Below are 17,840 nucleotides of genomic sequence, written 5' to 3' on the forward strand. Positions count from 1 at the left end.
AAATCTGGTCAAAATGATTTCCTTCCTAAATTTTTAAAAGCTAAAAGCATTTTGCGTCATTTTAAATTCAAAAACGTGAAATAATTTGGTCACGAATAAAAATGTTTGAGCAAACCACTTGTGGTCAATTACCAAAATATAAGCCTGTCAACCCTGTTATATTTTTGTAATTTATTGAAAACATTGAAATATATTTCTTACCGGGTAGTCCATGCTTTACAGAAGGAGAGGTCTGGAGTCTTGGGCGGTTTCTGGGCGAGTGAGATGTCTCCCTGAAGACTTGTCTCTTCAGGCCCTCTGTGCCCACATGTTGATTGGGATGTGTATTGAGACGCAGACTGCATATTCGCCAGGCTGCAAGACTTATCCTTGTCAGCCTATTATTGCTTCATGTTACCGACTCCATCAAACTCGAGCGGATCTGAAATTGAAAATGTACTGCCTCCAGGTCTTTAGGAAACATTTTTAGGGGGGCTCTTTTTATGGAAAATGTTTTGTTTGGTGTAGCCTAGGTGCTCCAGCTGGTGGATGCTGCTATAAGGGCAAAAATTATTCTGACCAGTATTTCTTTCATGTTATGTTATATTTAATGAGCCTCAACGCGCATTAATATGGACTAATAAAATAGTGATTGACTTTCGCTACAGCACAACTAAATTAGGTAAATTATTGTTTCAAACATTGTATGAGCATAATGAATAACACATTATCAAATGAACAAGTGCTCACCTCAAATAATCCCCCTGCACAGTGCATTTGATTTCGAATGGAAGGCTATTTCCCTCGACATCTGCTGAAGGTTGGATTTTTCTTGTTAGCCAATGTGGCCAACAGTGGTAACTCTTCCATTTTTCATCAGCGCTCTACAATGATCTCGAGCTCTGCGCTGACATCAGATCACAAGTCCCAGCCTCCTCCGTCCTCGAGCTACATACCTCTCTTTGTTTGTTCAAACTTGTGAATTATATTTTCTCGGTGCCTTGTAGTTGTTTTGATTTTCTATAAACGCACTGGTGCATTTGATAACGGACCACAGCGCATTGTAAACAGGATTGTCTAGACAAAACTACAATGCCGGATCGAACATGTCAACACAATGCGTAAAGGAAGGTGCATGGGCTCTCTGGAAAAAATAGTAGGCCACATTTAAAAATGTTTAATGTACTATTCAGCCAAGAATAACATTGTTATTATCGTAGTCATAGTTAGCCAATTGTTATTGATATTATGATTGGTGTTGTTATCTTATTGAAAAGACAGATTGTTGTAGATCTGCAAAACAAATATAGCAAAGTGAAAATACTTACAATATGAACACCTACGCCCAGAACACGACGCCATAGGCCTGTCATATAGCCAATCTCTCAATAGGCTAGAGAATCGTTTTGCAATAGTTAATCGTTGTGTTTATGAGAGATTCGTAGAACATTGCACAAGTCAAAATAAAAACAAGATGCTAACATTGTATTGGCATTATTGATTATGGTAATGTTTTGCGATATAGAATGTTATGTAAGTCTATGATCACTTTCCACTGCATCAAGAGGCGCATCTTAAACGTCCAGTGCTGCTCATTGTTTGGCTATATATAGCACTCGTGATTATTATGTGTCAGAAGGTAATGAGCTCGGGCCTTTGTTGTGTGGTCCAATTCCAGTTTGTTGATTCCAGTGTTATTTCAAGCACCAGTGATCACTCCGGGGCCTTGGCTAAAAAGCAGACATGTATTCAGCAGTTAATCTGGCGGGGCATCTCGCCCTCTCCACCCGTGCATCTCCCTGCGTCTCGATTCATATGTGTATTGGAGAGGGCCATTGTTTTTGCTTTAGATTAGTAGGCCTAGTAGCTAGCATAATCGAACCCCGATAGACACACTGTCATTCCCTGCACTATAGACTCGACAAAACTCACACTAACACCTGGATCAGCACAAAAATCCTCAACAAAACGTTTTGAACAATATATTTACTTCCATTAAATAAAACACAATAGTTTATTTATTTTTTTGTTGAAAAAAACGAAACAAAATTCCGTACTAAATAGTATACACAGAGCAAAACCAATTTAATTTCGCAGGAACATTTGATGCGTCTTTTTATACGCAAGATTGCTACTCTAAATCGATATTCACACAGACATTTAATAATAAATTTATAATATGTTAGAAACACACAACTGGTGCGTTTAGTATGTACATTCCCTTGTTTGCAAGCAAAACATTATTCCTTTAGGGTTTTCACATGCTTTGTTAAATTGAACCTTGAGAAAACTGGAGAGCAACAGCATTCGCCTCAATAAACTGGAGATGATATTTCGATATATATACAACCTTTCAGTCAATTAACGTCCAAAATTAGAAACCTCAAAATAAACAAGCGTGGAAAGTAAAGTATCATACATTCTCCACTCGCCGGTGTAGAACAAAATACTAATTAGGATTTTTTTTTAAAAAGCCTAATTACTTCCGTTTAAGTTTGAAACTCCATCGCGGGTTTCGGGGGTTTAGTATTCTAGTGCCCTTCTGAAAAAAAAAGAAGTAGTCTCTCGTTCCTCTGACTGGGGCTCGTGCATTCTCAGGTATTACACTGGTCTATCCACGGCGTACTGGCACGCGCTCAGATTTGAGCCTGGATTCTGAACACTGGTGTATCCAAAACTCGAGTGCTGCTTGGCTTTCAGTCTCAGGCTTGCCAGACTGGAGTTACAAGTGTCCCTGTACACATAAGGAGGGGTCGGCGGGGCGTACGGGCAGGTTGGCGTGGGAACTCCCGAATTCAGAGAGGGGTTGCTAAGGTTGTTTAAATTATTGAGGCTGTTGAGGCTCGAACCGGGCACGCCAGTAACCGAGGACGGCACCATACTGGAGGTCATGCTCATTGAAGAGATGGAGTTGGGCGGGGAGAACATCGTCTGCGATGACAAAGGGTTGACGTTCATGGAATTGAAAAAAGGGAAGCTTTTGGTGGACAAGGAGGCCGAAGTTAGCCCTTTGGCGGCCCAGTTGTTGTATGTGTAGCTGGGGTACATGTCTTCATAGGGCTGCATAAGTCCATTGAACTGAGGACCGAAGCCGTTCTTGCATAGCTCGGCTTGCTGGTTTCTTTCCCTTTTCCTCCATTTTGCTCGCCGGTTCTTGAACCACACCTATGACAAAGACAAATATGAGTTCAGAATTTAATAATAGGCTATTAATGCAATATGTAGGCGGCCCCATGTGCTTTATTTTATAGCCAACAGGCCAACATAAGAATATTAGGACTTGTTGGCTATCCTGTGCAATTCACAAAAATGTAATTGATGGGTCTGCAAGGACCCAGATGTGGTATTCATGTGTGGTCTTCAGGTGTGTCTTAGGTCAAAATCGGACATACAACTGTAAACCAATGAAATTAATTTCTCACAAATGACAATCTCGACCTTACCAATTTGCAAAATAATATAAATATACAACTCAATTATTATTGTTGTTAACACAGGCTTTGCAAAATAATATAAATATACAACTAAATTATTATTATTGTTAACACAGGCTATGCCAAAAATCTATAACGAGTTATTCTCAAACGTTTCATTAATTTACATTTTAAAAAAAACGATTGTAAAAGTATTGCTTGAAAAGCGCAACGCTATTTGTGATAACAATAGTATGTTGGATTGCAATTCTACCAGGCCTAATTGAGTCACTTTCTCTCATGCAGAGCAATCTGGGTTGATTCCAATAGAATCCCAATACACATCCATCGTTCCTAACTGTCGTTGGACCATCTTAATGTGGTGTCTGAGGATGTGTATTCCTCCATAGGCGGAGACAAACACGTTAGTGGATTTAGTTATACAACACGAGAATGACAAACGCAAAATACCAGCTTTGCACCTCATTCACACGAACATAGTAACACGATTGGTGTCTGTCAGCCATTAATGTCAATAGTCCTAACAGCTAACACGTTAATTAGCCTGTAATTATGCTTTGTTTGTTTAAAACAACTAATAACAACCTCATTATCTAGTTATCAGCAATGTCAGATATCTAACAAAACTGTGATATTATAGCCTAAATATAGTAAATGTGTGAAATGCTATATTTCACCCATTTCCATTTTATCCACTGCAGAGATATTGACAGTAAAATCGTACTGTTGTACAGGGGAAAATATATGAGTAAAGTAGGTGGATGGCCTATCATTATAGATTTTCTAAATAACAATGCATTATTGGCGTACTATTTTGTGACATTATTAGTGAGTCATATCATTGCAAAGAATAACCAGTCTGAGTATTTGTTTTCAGGCAGCCTATTATGTACCAATAATATTGTGAATGCAACTTTATTTCCCTAAGACAACATGTTCTGGAGGTGAGTAATTATGCGTGCCTAAATTCCCTGCGTAATAATTGACATCCTTGCCTCGACTCCATATATGAGTGGCACAAATAACCCGAAATTATACACATGAATGGTGTTCGTTTTTTCTCAAGTGCCTTACCCTGACGCGGGCCTCTGTGAGGTTGGTCCACACGGCTATCTCCTCTCTTGTAGACATGTCCGGATAGCGATTTCTCTGGAACGTGGCCTCCAGTTCCTGTAGCTGCTGGCTTGTGAAGTGAGTCCTCTGTCGCCGCTGTCGCTTCTTTTTAGAAGGATCATCTGAAGAGTCGTCAGTTTTGCTCTGGCCCTTTGAGTCTTTCTCTGTTGAAACAGTAAACAAAATACTACATGAGTCATCGTCGGGTCGGTCCCTGGCGTGAAGTAGCCAATCCTGGGTGGTATTATAAGAGGTATCCTCGTAAAATTGGAACCCATTTTAAAACCTTTGGATCAAATGTTACTCTCCTGGTTAAACTACTTATAATGTAACGATTCCTTATTTGAAGCACGTAGGCTACATGAAAATTTGTTAAAAAGCCTACAACGTGACTCCCAAACAATGTCAGTATGCACAACAGTAATACAATACAAATGGTATTTAAAAACGTTTATAGATTTTGTAATTAATCGAATATAGGTTTACATTTAAAAAATGTAAATGTTTTATACAATTATTACACTTACAAAAATATGCGTGAAGACATGAAACATGAGAAAAATATAACTTCACCGGAGTCAAAGGTGGATATGAAAGTAACGACAGCGTCACGTTCCCTGACACTTATGGACACAAATAAATCAATTACTGGCGCAATCACAATATCTGCATAGTCAAAAAGAGAGTGATCCTCTGTCTGATATTTTCAATACCCAAACTATTTGCATACATAAACTAATAACGTCCTCGGTCTCAAACTGCTTTTGTTGAGAGAGGCTGTAGGGAGACGTCTTATGTTTCCTATCATCAGAAAAACGGCCATCCATCCTCAAAAAGCCATGTGCTGACAGTAGTCTGCATCACGGGATGATTCTTACCTACGGACTCCGGACTGGAGGTGTCTGATACTGTGTGCACCTCTAACCGGTGTTTGGAGTCCACAGACCGCTGCAACGGCTGCAGACTAGAGGCCATTGCTAGTGCCGTGTGGTGCGTGGAGGAGAGTTTAGTCCCGGTTAGGTGGTGGTGGTGATGATGGTCCAAATTCAATGGATCCTTCATAGAGTTCATATGAATAGGATAGCGCGCAAAACTCGCTGTCAGAGGCGGAGTAAGTTCCCTCAGTGCAAGCAACAAAAAAAGAGAGACGTCCGACGGATAGAGAAAAGGGGGAATCAGTTGTGTTAAGATTCACAGCAACACGTCTCCTCTGGCAAATTAATGTTTTTAAAAAAGTTGTTTAAACGGCTTAAAATGTCTTTAGAAGAAACCCAGCATTATTCGCGTTGGATGAAAATGCAACGGCGTTTTGATTGAAGGAAGAGCAAATATGTATCTCGGGCTGATACTGCTAGCTGTGCGGAGTACCAGAGTGACAAGGGCAGGTAGGTGATATTAGATCCAGAGGCTAGGCACACTACGCCGCTCACTCTTCATTTCAGCTGTTCGCTGCGCTCTGGCTGTCCAACTGTGACTCTCTCCTACACCTTTGACGTCACCGAGAGCCCTCCCATTTTTTTGACAGGCCGTCAACGTGGACATGACGGTTTGCCCAGCCAACCGGTGCGCAGAGAAATAAGGGATGTCTGCCAATGTGTTTAAGCGGGGTACAGTACGGTGCTTATTTTTCTTTTTAAAAAAGCATGTAAAGAGAGACGGGATGCACCGTGTAGTGTAGCCTATCCAAGACGAACCGAATGCCAGTTTTTCAGAATTGAACACTAACCCAACTAAGGCAATCATATCTAAAAATCAGGTCAAACAAACAGCATGATGCATTTATTTGGTAAAAATTGGCCTATTCATTGCGTTCTTGCTAATCTTATCTTCTTCCCATTGAAGAAACGAAGCAATAAAGATGACCTGATGAAGTGACCTTTCCATTAACAGTCATCTATCTCTAAGCAAGGCGCACAAGTGCAACGCCACAGTATGTCTATGATGGGGATATGGTGATGCGCTGAACCCATGCAGGGCCCAGTTCACAGAACTGATGTTGTCACTTTCAAGTTGTTGCCCATTTCGGGCCTACCAGATAAATGATGACCAGCAAAATCAACCACATCAGAAGTAAAGTGGCACAATCTAGTCACACATTTATCCTAATTTGGGTAAAAGTGAAATGGTCTTGGTTTAGGCAATAAGTAACCATTTCATTCTATCTCGTCAAAATGACGCAGTTTATCTCGGTCCTTAGCCGATATCCTGTACGTTTGGACCTCTCAGCGGTTCTCAGGGAGTCGACTTGTAGTGGTTTTTAATCTGATAAGACTCTCATTTGCCTAAGAATTTGGTATAAGGACTTTTAATGACTTAGAGCTGATTTCCCATTGCATTTTCGCTAATTCCCTCAAGATCATGACGCGTAAAAGTAGAGTAAACATATGTCCAGTATCCTAGCAGATAAATGGCCTATGCTTGGAGGATATTCTCTAAGAAGGCTTTTGACAGTAGTTACATGTGACCACTATACTTCCCCTTAGGTCTGTGTGTTAACATTGTAAATGCAAACAGCATTAAAATCTTCATTCATGCAACACTATACACAATAGTTTGGAAGAAAACGTTGTCAGTCCCCACACGTCAGATAATATATGAATTGATAATATATTATTATTTATGAATGCATTGCTTTTATTATTAATAATAATACAAATAATAATAATAATAGCACACAAATTCTTCATAACTTGAGTGGATAAAAAAAAAAAGAATTGTTGCATGCATTCTTGATAAGGCAATAGGCCGGCATGTAAACTGCTGAATATTTAGCCATCACGCGTCTTTTCACCCCATTCTCGTAGATATCAGGATATGGGCTACTAATACGTTATTGAGCTAATCCCGTGAAAGCCCTTGATATACACCTTATTTGCACTCTTGTGGGAGAGCCGCCCGTGGACCATTGAGGAAGGTAGCAAGAGCTGTCGAAACCAAGGGTATGATTATTCCTCCATCCTCCTTCCTTATAAAAAATCATTTCGTGCTGTGTGTTTAGCCACCCCACTGTAGGTACATATGTAGCTGGACGATAATATATGCAATCCTTGACTGAAGATGTGAATTTAGCCTGCATGTCTTCCATTCATCATTTATTTCTTCAGTTTATTTGAGGATTCTCGGGAATGCCTATCCGTGCGCCCCTGTCAGGCATATCAGGTGGATTTTATTTGTTTAAATCTCCCTGATATGCGGTTCATTTGGGGTCTAATGCTTCATGATCTAAGTGGTGACCCATTTCATTTGAATATGACATAGGCCTAAAGCATTCACCTGCATTCTGCATGTTGGCGAGGTTTCTGAGAATTGATTTATGTTGACTGATTTATGTCTTTTAATAGGCAAAAAATATATATAATCATTTCAAAAGAAAAACATGTAAATGGCAGAACAGTCCAAAGGTTTTGTGTAGGCTGTGCAAGCAAGTGTTTGCTCAATTATTTTCTGAAAGTAATACTAGACTTGCAGTGGATTATCGGTTTCCTCTTCTTTTTTACCTTCAGAATGCTTTATCTCTCTTCCGCGGATTACCGCGCGCGATACGCCATAGAGGGCCATTAATTAGTAATTCAGTCAATATAAGGGAGACGACAAGGCTTTTTACATAAGATTAAGGGGACATCAGATTCCCCCATTAGTATATTCCTCCTCACGAATAAGCTTTCATTATACATTTAGTTTTCCCTGGAGTCAATCTATCAAGACCTGCATATATTAAGGCTGGTGTAAAACAGTTGAAAGGGGATCGCCAATAATCAGGTCGCTCGAGTGTCTCTTCACTCCAGTGCCTACATTTGCAAGCCTCGTTGGCTCATCATTGCATTACCTCAAATAATTATGTTTTCTATTTATCTTATTATTGTTAATCAATGAGTGATCACAACGCCGTCCTTGCTCAAGTTGCTGCTATGGAGCAAAGTAGGCTCACGGGATGATGCGTGCTTTGTCACTTGATTAGATCCAATATAGCATGAACGAAAATAAAATTAGCTAAATTAAGAGTTGACAAACTGGTAATTCGTTTAACACTTAAACAATATTCCTTGTATGTCATTCCCTGAAAACACAATCAATTAAATCCACTCCAACATTATTGACATGGCCCAGACGAAATAAACTGTATTTTTCGTTAATGCAGCTTATACTCATACGGACAATAGCAGTTTTTGTTTATGTGCATATTTCTGTGTATGCATTTAAAATGCGTCATCATATTTTGGCATAGGCTAACTGATATGGGCCACAACTTGGTGTAAGAGACATTAATGCAGCATGGGTATCCACACGAGTGCAATATCAATTACAGCTACTGTAAGTTTCAATGGGAGTCTCCTAAAAATAAGAGTTCCTTATAGGCTAATTTAATACATAAAATGAAGTAGCCTGTCATTCATAGGCCAAGGGTCGGCTATTAGATTACCTAATACGTCAAATGAAGAAAACAGACAACATGACACCAAAGAAAAGTAGTCCATATATAGTGTTGCGTGTAATTTGTATCCTCTGGCACGTTTAACAAAAGCTGGGTGTATGAAGATAGAATTTATGCTTAGGCCTTTCCCAATCTACTGCACATCCATAACCAGCCACCAGGTGTCACTCTAAGACAGTATAAGACCACTCTTTCCATATTAACTGGACTAAAGCGCCTTTAGGCCTAGACTGGTCTCTGATATTTTGGGAACGAAGAAGTAGGCCTATGTGACAAAAAGTGACAATTAAAGAAGAGAAATGCATCGTATTTCCTGCTATGCAACGGAAACAAAACGCGAAATTATGCTGCTATAATCTCTGCATCTGTTTTCTGCAGTGGGCGAAAAGAATGTCACGTTGAAGTGTGGTGATGGTGCGCCAAGAGTTACACATAGATACTCACCTATTTGTGCACAAGTTGATGCAAGTTTGCGGCAGTGGGAGTCCATTGTCGCAATTAGAGGAACGGCTTCTGGAAAAGAGAGGGACTGGATTTATTATGAGAATGCTGAAAATGTTGCATCGATTACACACTACCTTGTGTGCTCCAAAAAAATCACACAATTATTATGAATTTAGTCAATAAATTGTAGTACAGGACCAAACACAATTTTCACCTATATGTTTTCATAATTGTTAATATATGGCACTGTACACAATTTTCCTCAAGTTTCCAACATTTGAATAGGCCCCATTACATAAACTGCTCTTCAAATGTGAGGCCCATGCAGTCCCACAGAAAAGCAGTGCAACGTTGCTCTGTGACGGGGTTGGTGTAAATTGTGCCAGGCAGCATGCAGCAGTTTGGGGCGCTGGAAGTTGAGTGAATCCGCAGTAAAATCACGGGATTAATGGCTGATTGAGATGTCTGTCGTTGGGATATTACAAAATTCATTATCGCAGCTCTATACTAACTCGATATGAAGTAACACAGATGGGATTTTATTAGACCAGACTTCCGACTGTTTGCTTATGATAATTTAAGATGGGAAATTTGCATGCAATCATGCTGTTAACCGTTTTTCCCCTTCATTATTTTTCTCTCTGGACCCGCCTGCGAGGAACGGTTCTGCTACTCGCCTCACCTGCTTTATAGCATACATCTGTGATTTTATTGAAAAGGGTGAGAAATTTGCGGTTAGTTTTCCCATGGCGTGTACCTGCTAACCCTTGTTTGAGTGGAGCAGGTTCTCGTGTATTCCGCCTTAAAATGAAAGATGGGGTGTCAGGTTGAAAGGTGTAAGGTTATTGCAAATCCCTCGTGTTATCTAATCAGCAACAGTAATACGGTTTCATTCATATTTCAGCAGGCTCCCTTTAGCCCCTTCTCTTTACAACTGGGTTGGAAATGACATTGACGGGCAATAGCCGTTTCAAATAAGTCACATAGAAATATCGAAAATATTCACTTGAATTTGAAAGTTCCTGTTTAAATTTTGGCCGAATAAAATCACATGGCCATAAAAAGGAGCAGTAGCCTTGTATGCACACAGGCCTGTGTGAGAAATATTAGAAATTTAATTGATCATATTAATTAGATTCATGTTACTTAAAAAAAGAAGTAATAATTCAATTAATATTGCACGATTAGGAGGTAAACGTACCTGTTTGTAGAAGTTAATTTTAACTCCAATTTAACTTGCAAGCATAGTTAATACATAATATACATTACTTTGCAAGTCTCTCATTATGATAACCATTGTACTACTACTAGGCCTACTACTACTACTAGGCCTACTACTACTACTACTAGGCCTACTACTACTACTACTACTAGGCCTACTACTACTACTACTAGGCCTAGTACTACTACTAGGCCCACTACAACAACTACTAATACTACTATTACTACTGCTACTTCTACAACTACTGTTGCTGCAACTACTACTACGATTACTACTGCTACTACTACTACTACTGCTGCTACTATTACCACTGATCCTACTATTACTACTACTACTCCTACTACTGCTACTACTGCTGCTGCTACTACTACTACTATTACTACTACTACTACTATTACCACTACTACTACTACTATTACTACTACTGCTATTGCTACTACTACTACTACTACAACAACAACAACTACTACTACTACTACTAGGCCTACTACTACTGCTGCATCTACTACTACTAGTTCTACTACTACTACTACTACTGCTGCTGCTGCTGCTGCTGCTACTACTACTAGTTCTACTACTAGTTCTACTACTACTACTACTACTAGGCCTACTACTACTACTACTACTATTACTGCTACTACTACTACTACCACTACTTCTACTGCTACTGCTACTGCTACTACTACTAGGCCTACTATATTATTACCACGTATAAAAATATTGATAATAATAATAATAATAATAATAATTAGGTCAATTTAAATGTGTGTATTGTGACACCATGAATGTCTAATTATTTTAGTCCTAAATCATAACATTCTGTCTATATTCGTTGTTAGCCTAGTCATACGCCTAAATGATCTATATCATAATTAATGTGCCTTTTACTGGTGTCAAATATTTTGAGGGTGTTACTATAATCGACATATAATATAAATAGCCTATATTATATTTATTTCAATCGAAGACATGGCCAGTTTGAGATTAAGAATGCAATCACAGCAATATACGCAACGCATCTGATGTGCAATCAGTCCATTAGCCCGCAACCAATTGTTGAATCAGCAGCGATATTTGAAGGTTCGATGTATGCTTCTTTATTTCTTAAGTTTGCACAATTCCCTTCAAAACCACGAACAATCCCAGTCCAGCCTGGCTGCATTAGGAAAATAAAAAAAGAAATAAAGAAAAACATGTTTTTGCATTAGGCTAATTAGAGGCGCAAGACCATGAAGTCCAGTCCATTCCATGTTCAATTCAGTGCTAACGATACATTATTATCATCTGGCGGACTCGTAAGGTGAAACCTGCCACGAACTCACTTATCATGTCCCTTCATGTTACTGCGGTGCTGATGAAATTCACATCAGACTTTCCCAGATTACGCCGAAAAGGCTAACCCGAGGTGGAACGAATTATTTCACTTGCATTAACTCACATCTCCGCAAAGTGTAGCCTCAGCACTTACCAGTGGTCGAAGACGCCAGCGCTTTTCGTCCTTTCCTGTTTTATTCTTGTCAGGTTAAGAGGTAAATTCCACACCGATGGTTCCGCTTATCACCTTTCAGATAAGAACCGGAGACAGCGAAGTTCCAGGTCCAAAATATGAAAGTTGCTGTCTGCCTCCCGAAGGAAAAAGTCTCAGAGCTACTTAGATTTATTTTCTTTCCCGCTTATTGGATAAAAACTGATGCCACATACGATTTTATAACCATCTAGCTAACAGTGCGATTAAAAATGGTGAAGCAGGCGCTGTCACTTCAGTAGATAATTCTCTTCTTGGATCGTCCTCAGCCTTAACAACTTTTTTCCCCAGACAGACACTCCAAGAGTGGCGCATTTTTTTCTCTCTCTTGAGTTTTGAGACAGAGCGCGTGGGTGTGTGTGAGTGTGTGTTCCTCAGTGGGTGTCTTTATCTGCGCCGACGTTCAATGTGTAGTTAAAGACAGTATAAACTTAGAAAAGCTCAATTCACAACCACAATGAATAATACAATAAAATAAACGAAATGTAACAGCATTGCATAAAACCTCATTAAAACAAATAGGTTACCCTTTGTATTTTCTTGTTTTTAGGCCTTCATTAATTAAGATAATATATAAAATATGGAATTAATTCAGTCTATGTTTGCATAAGCAAATTGCCAATGACTACATATTTTTTGACTCTATAATTCCCGTATAAAATAGCATATACTATTTATATCTCTCAGTAAGATTAGGGCATTTGAAGCCTATGTTCATTTATATCACTGTTATTTCAAAGTCAATCATTTCTTTGCAGCCCACATAGGCTACAAGACATTTGCTGGAAGAGAGTCTTATACATGTTGAAATTGACCAGAAACCAGTCGCTAAAGCTATATATTCATGAATTGATTACATTTACTAACCAGCATCACAACAATAAATCATAAAAGTAGACTAGAATTTAGTTGGCAGGTGCAAATATGAGAATTGTGAAGGTTCCAATCATGATAAAACAAATATCTGCCATTTGATACAGATTTACAGTGTCAGTGTAAATTACCATGTCTTAAATGTTAATTGAAAACATTTACGTAAAGTTTTTGGCAGTTTAAAGTGAAACATTTTTCGTGTGAGATTTTTGGTGTAACAGAGATAAACATTTATATAAATCTAGTTAGTAGGCCTACATTTTAATTGACACGTTTTGGGTTAGACTTATCGAATATTTTCTGCAGAAGCGAACAGCTGGCTGGGATGCAAATGCACTTTATAGATCCTTAAAATACAGACTGATATTCCTTTCACATCTTAAATGAGCCAAGCAGACCGGATGTACATTTCACGTGCCTAATCCTTCTTTCACATTTTTAGTCATACTCTCATTAAACAAGGAATTAATGCACACAACCACATGGGAATTTCGCGGCAAAGGGGCACTGAAGCAAAACATACACACGACAAAGGCCTTGTATATCTTATGTTTTTAACCACATTGCCCCTTTAATTTAATGATGCGCGCAGAATACCATTACTCATACTATTTCAAACACCTTCCTAACATGTAGGCCTTATAGCCTTGTGGGTAAATTATGCGTTCGACGTGCATGTCTAATGAACTATTGTAAAGATATGATTATACTGGTGCTATCATTTGCGTGTAAGGCAATCGGATTAGATCTATGGACACAGGAAATCAATTACCCTTATTTATGAGAGTTGCATCCCTGATTTTCTCTGCTTCCGGTCATAGGCATAACACATGTCTATAGCCTAGTTAAATAACAAGCACATTCGTAGGCTATTATGAATTAAGACACGCGCAAGGTAACCTGTAATGCAGATATAGGACTATATTTTCTGTTCTGCGACGCCTTATTTTAATATCAGGTCACAAAATGTTCTGAAGATGACCTATATACACCAATTATATTTTATCTCCGTGTGGGCCGCAGGACTCCTAAATCCCCCAACTCTGTTATCAAATATATCAACCTGGCATGCATCCCTTTGGTACATCACGCCCAACCCCGCCTGTCATATCAGAAGGGGGGGAAAGGCTGCGTCTTGAGAGTCACGTTGTTCTATAACCGCGCTTACCTTCATCTGGAGAATAAAAACGAGAGCCTGCCTTCTCTTTTTCACGAAGAAAGGTGCAAAAGAATGCATGAAGTTCAGTAAAGACTGCTTGCTGCTGGTGCTATGAAATCTTTTGCCTCGGGGGCAAACCGACGGCTTCTTTTCATTTCAAGCACTTATCGATTCGCTGTTGTCATCGTTGGCGACGCAGAAGGACACTTGAAAGAATTTCTGATGGGGCTGTGATGTGAGAAAGGAGGTGACCTGACCAAGTGCGCTCTCCTGATTCTTAACGAGCACATCATCTACTTGGCACACATTCAGCTTTCGACAGCAGTACAGTTAGACTTTTCAACTTTTTACTTGTGCATACTCTAAACTTTTAGACATGACCCTCTCCCTTTCATGTTTATGGATGTATTTCTTATTCCACTATATGAATGTGTAGCCTAATGCAGCCACCATATAACCAAAGAGAGGGCAAATAATATGGGATTGACTATCAGTTGCTGAACTAATCAATCAACTCCATAGTCTATTAATTGTGAATATGGTATAATAAACATTGCATTGCAAATGGAATTTGTAAAAACCTGTGTCACATGCATGTGAGTGTTTTCTTTGTTGGAATTAGATATAGCCTACATCTACCTTTTTCTTCCTAAATTGTTTATGATTTGATATATGTTACATTAGCAAATGCTTCATTGACTGTGTTGTGCCAGAACAGGACAGTCCTCGCTCTCTCTCTCTATAGGCCTTGTTGCTGTGAGCCCAATAACTAGATTGTTATGTGGGGTGGGGGGTATAGGGGGTGAGTGATCACTGTGTAGCACACATTTGTAACAGATCATTTATCACTGATTCAATTATCACTCACCTGTACTACATCAGTGGAGGCTGCTGAGGTCACCACGACTCATAATAATGTCTGTAATGGAGTCAATGGAGTGGTATCAACCCCATCAAAGACATGGTTTCCATGTGGTTGATACCACTCCATTGACTCCATTCCAGCCATTGTTGTGATCCGTCCTCACCTCAGCAGCCTCCACTGATACTCATGCACCAAAATCAGAAGAGTTGAGATGTTGAACTATTTGGCATTGTATCACACATCTCCCTTTATTCAGCTCCATAGTGTCATTAATATTAAGCTCCCGACACAGTGTGTTATAAGTCTATTTCGAGAACACTTTATTTCTTCTGACATGTAGGAGAAATAGTTTGGCATATCCAATTATTTTTCATATCCCAGTTTCTAGTCATTAAAGTCGAATCCAGCGTAGACCATGAGGAATCAATTCTAGTTAAATTGGACTAAAAATACCCCAAAGAAGAACGTTGTGCCAATCAAACCAATCAAATCTCTACATCACTACGGTCAATACATTCCATTCCAGGTTGACATGAACTTGTACATTTCTCATACCATCTCCCACCCCAAAACACTGCACTATGCATGATGACACCATATGGTCCACTATCAATCTGTCATTCAGCATAAAATCTCTCTTTCAGTAGCAGGCTTTGGTAATGTGGACGTGAAGTCGATTTCTCAGGAGTGTACGTCTGCCTGAGAAACTGGTCTGCCTCGTTTTCTGCGTCAGCCCTCAAACCCACATGTGATTGTCGCTTAACGTAATGTCTGGCCAGCACTCCGTGGCCATGTAATAAAATTAGGAGTCAAATGGTGTTTCCAAGGCCACAAATCTTGAAACAAATCAGTTTATGTACTGCTAATATGTTAGAAAGTAATGGCTTGGAAATCAGCTTAATTTACCATCGCTACATTTGAGCGAGGAGGAAAGGGAGGGAGAAGAGAGAGAGAGAAATAGAAAGAGAGAGTAAGAGAGAGAAAGAGATAGAGGTAGGGAGAGAAACAGGGAGAGAGAAAGATTAGAAACTCACTACTACAAACTTCTTCAATTGAAAAAACATGTATTTCAACTGGCCCAGCATTATTCTAAGTCAAATTAATAATAAAAAGCTGCCTGTAAATTAACCAAATGAAAAGGATGACTCCTGGATAGCTCTTGAGCTTGTTGAATGGCTTTCCGCCTGATCCTTATTATATCCAAGCTGTGTCTCAACACCCAAAGGGAAAAGATGCAGCATGACAGTAGGCTAGGCTACTAGTACAATCCAGCTAAATATGAGTCTGTGGTTTGAATTTAATAGAGCTGGCACATATAATGACTTACATGGTTGCTTGCACTCCCCCTTGCCTACCAACTAATGCAGTGTATATTTAAAAAGTACTCAGATGTTTGCCTATACTATCTTCTTTGTAATTATCCTAGCCTTGAGTTCCCAAAGAAAATGCACTGCTGATGTCATGGTGGTTTTGGCCTTTGACTGCTCTAATATGAATCTCATACATTACAACGGCTTCCAATGAGAAAGGATTAGTTTGAATTAAACTTGGGCCCACGTTGACATGTGAACAAATATTCTGTTGTCATTTCTGGTCAGATTTAACAGGCATGTCTGTATTCTTATTGACTTAAGACATGACATTGCTATGGTCAGACGTGATTTAAAATGTTCCAGAGAACAACAAAGAATCCCCCAGGGAAGTCAATCCACACTCATATAGAACACAATGCAACCTTTTTTAATACGAGTGCCAAGATCCCACAATCAGTCTTGCAAAATATTGACGGACACATAGATAAGGGCACGTAGCATGCGGATCTTAATCACAGATGCAAGGGGACCAATAAATTGCTCAAGCAGTTCGCTGATCAATTCCACAAAAACAAATCTATTGCGAACTGCCACTAACCTGCCGAAGGGGAAATTGGCCAAGAATGAAATTGGTGTAATAAAAAGACCATGATACTTCCATCTTGTCAATAACATGTAAAACAGATCGGCTACACGCTAACTCCCCTGACCATGTACCTCAGGTGTATCGCAGGTCGCAATCGGAATCAGCTTAGCCGTAATTGGTCTACTGAGGCAGAGAGAGAGTATGACTGTAAGGGAAAGAGTGAGAGAGATAGAGATAGATGTTGATAGTAGAAGGGGAGAAGAGATGGAGAGATAGATGTTGATAGTAGAAGGGGAGAAGAGATGGAGAGATAGATGTTGATAGTAGAAGGGGAGAAGAGATGGAGAGATAGATGTTGATAGTAGAAGGGGAGAAGAGATGGAGAGATAGATGTTGATAGTAGAAGGGGAGAAGAGATGGAGAGATAGATGTTGATAGTAGAAGGGGAGAAGAGATGGAGAGATAGATGTTGATAGTAGAAGGGGAGAAGAGATGGAGAGATAGATGTTGATAGTAGAAGGGGAGAAGAGATGGAGAGATAGATGTTGATAGTAGAAGAGGAGAAGAGATGGAGAGATAGATGTTGATAGTAGAAGGGGAGAAGAGCTGGAGAGATATATGTTGATAGTAGAAGAGGAGAAGAGCTGGAGAGATAAAGGGGGTAGATAAAGATAGAAATAAATAAAGAATGAGGGATAAAGAGGAAGAGGGAGAGCGATTGTGCTAAGGACCTGGGTCCGTTTGCATAAAACATCTTAAGTGTTTCCTTTAAAGATTTCCCTGAAGAAATAATTTCCCCTTACCTAAGGACATTTAAGGGTGTTGCATAGAGCCCCTCAAACATTTTCTTTAGGTAAGGGCATAATTTAAGGGGTTTTAGGGTAGTTTGAATGCA

The 17,840-nt window shown here is 39.4% G+C and overlaps 1 protein-coding gene across 2 annotated transcripts; it reads right to left on the minus strand.

Moving 5' to 3' along the window:
- Positions 1 to 1,950: 1,950 nt before the first annotated feature.
- pitx2 (paired-like homeodomain 2) lies at positions 1,951 to 12,430 on the minus strand. Of its 2 annotated transcripts, XM_014199174.3 has the most exons (4): positions 12,093 to 12,430; positions 9,403 to 9,471; positions 4,488 to 4,690; positions 1,951 to 3,144 (listed from the first exon to the last, which is right to left on the minus strand). In XM_014199174.3, the coding sequence occupies exons 2-4, from the start codon at positions 9,446 to 9,448 to the stop codon at positions 2,581 to 2,583; spliced, it is 813 nt and encodes a 270-aa protein (XP_014054649.1). In that variant the 5' UTR covers positions 9,449 to 9,471; positions 12,093 to 12,430; the 3' UTR covers positions 1,951 to 2,580.
- Between the last annotated feature and the right edge of the window lie 5,410 nt (positions 12,431 to 17,840).

This window comes from Salmo salar, chromosome 05 (assembly GCF_965601325.2).
Source record: "Salmo salar chromosome 05, fSalSal1, whole genome shotgun sequence".
Classification (NCBI taxonomy): Eukaryota; Metazoa; Chordata; class Actinopteri; order Salmoniformes; family Salmonidae; genus Salmo; species Salmo salar.

What these genes read in the sequence shown, in the direction of transcription:
- pitx2 (XM_014199174.3), bottom strand. Translation starts at nt 9,448, where the DNA reads ATGGACTCCCACTGCCGCAAACTTGCATCAACTTGTGCACAAATAG. An exon ending in ATCAACTTGTGCACAAATAG is followed by an intron (nt 4,691 to 9,402) that starts GTGAGTATCTAT and finishes CTGTTTCAACAG; the next exon opens with AGAAAGACTCAAAGGGCCAG. An exon ending in TCACAGAGGCCCGCGTCAGG is followed by an intron (nt 3,145 to 4,487) that starts GTAAGGCACTTG and finishes TCTTTGTCATAG; the next exon opens with GTGTGGTTCAAGAACCGGCG.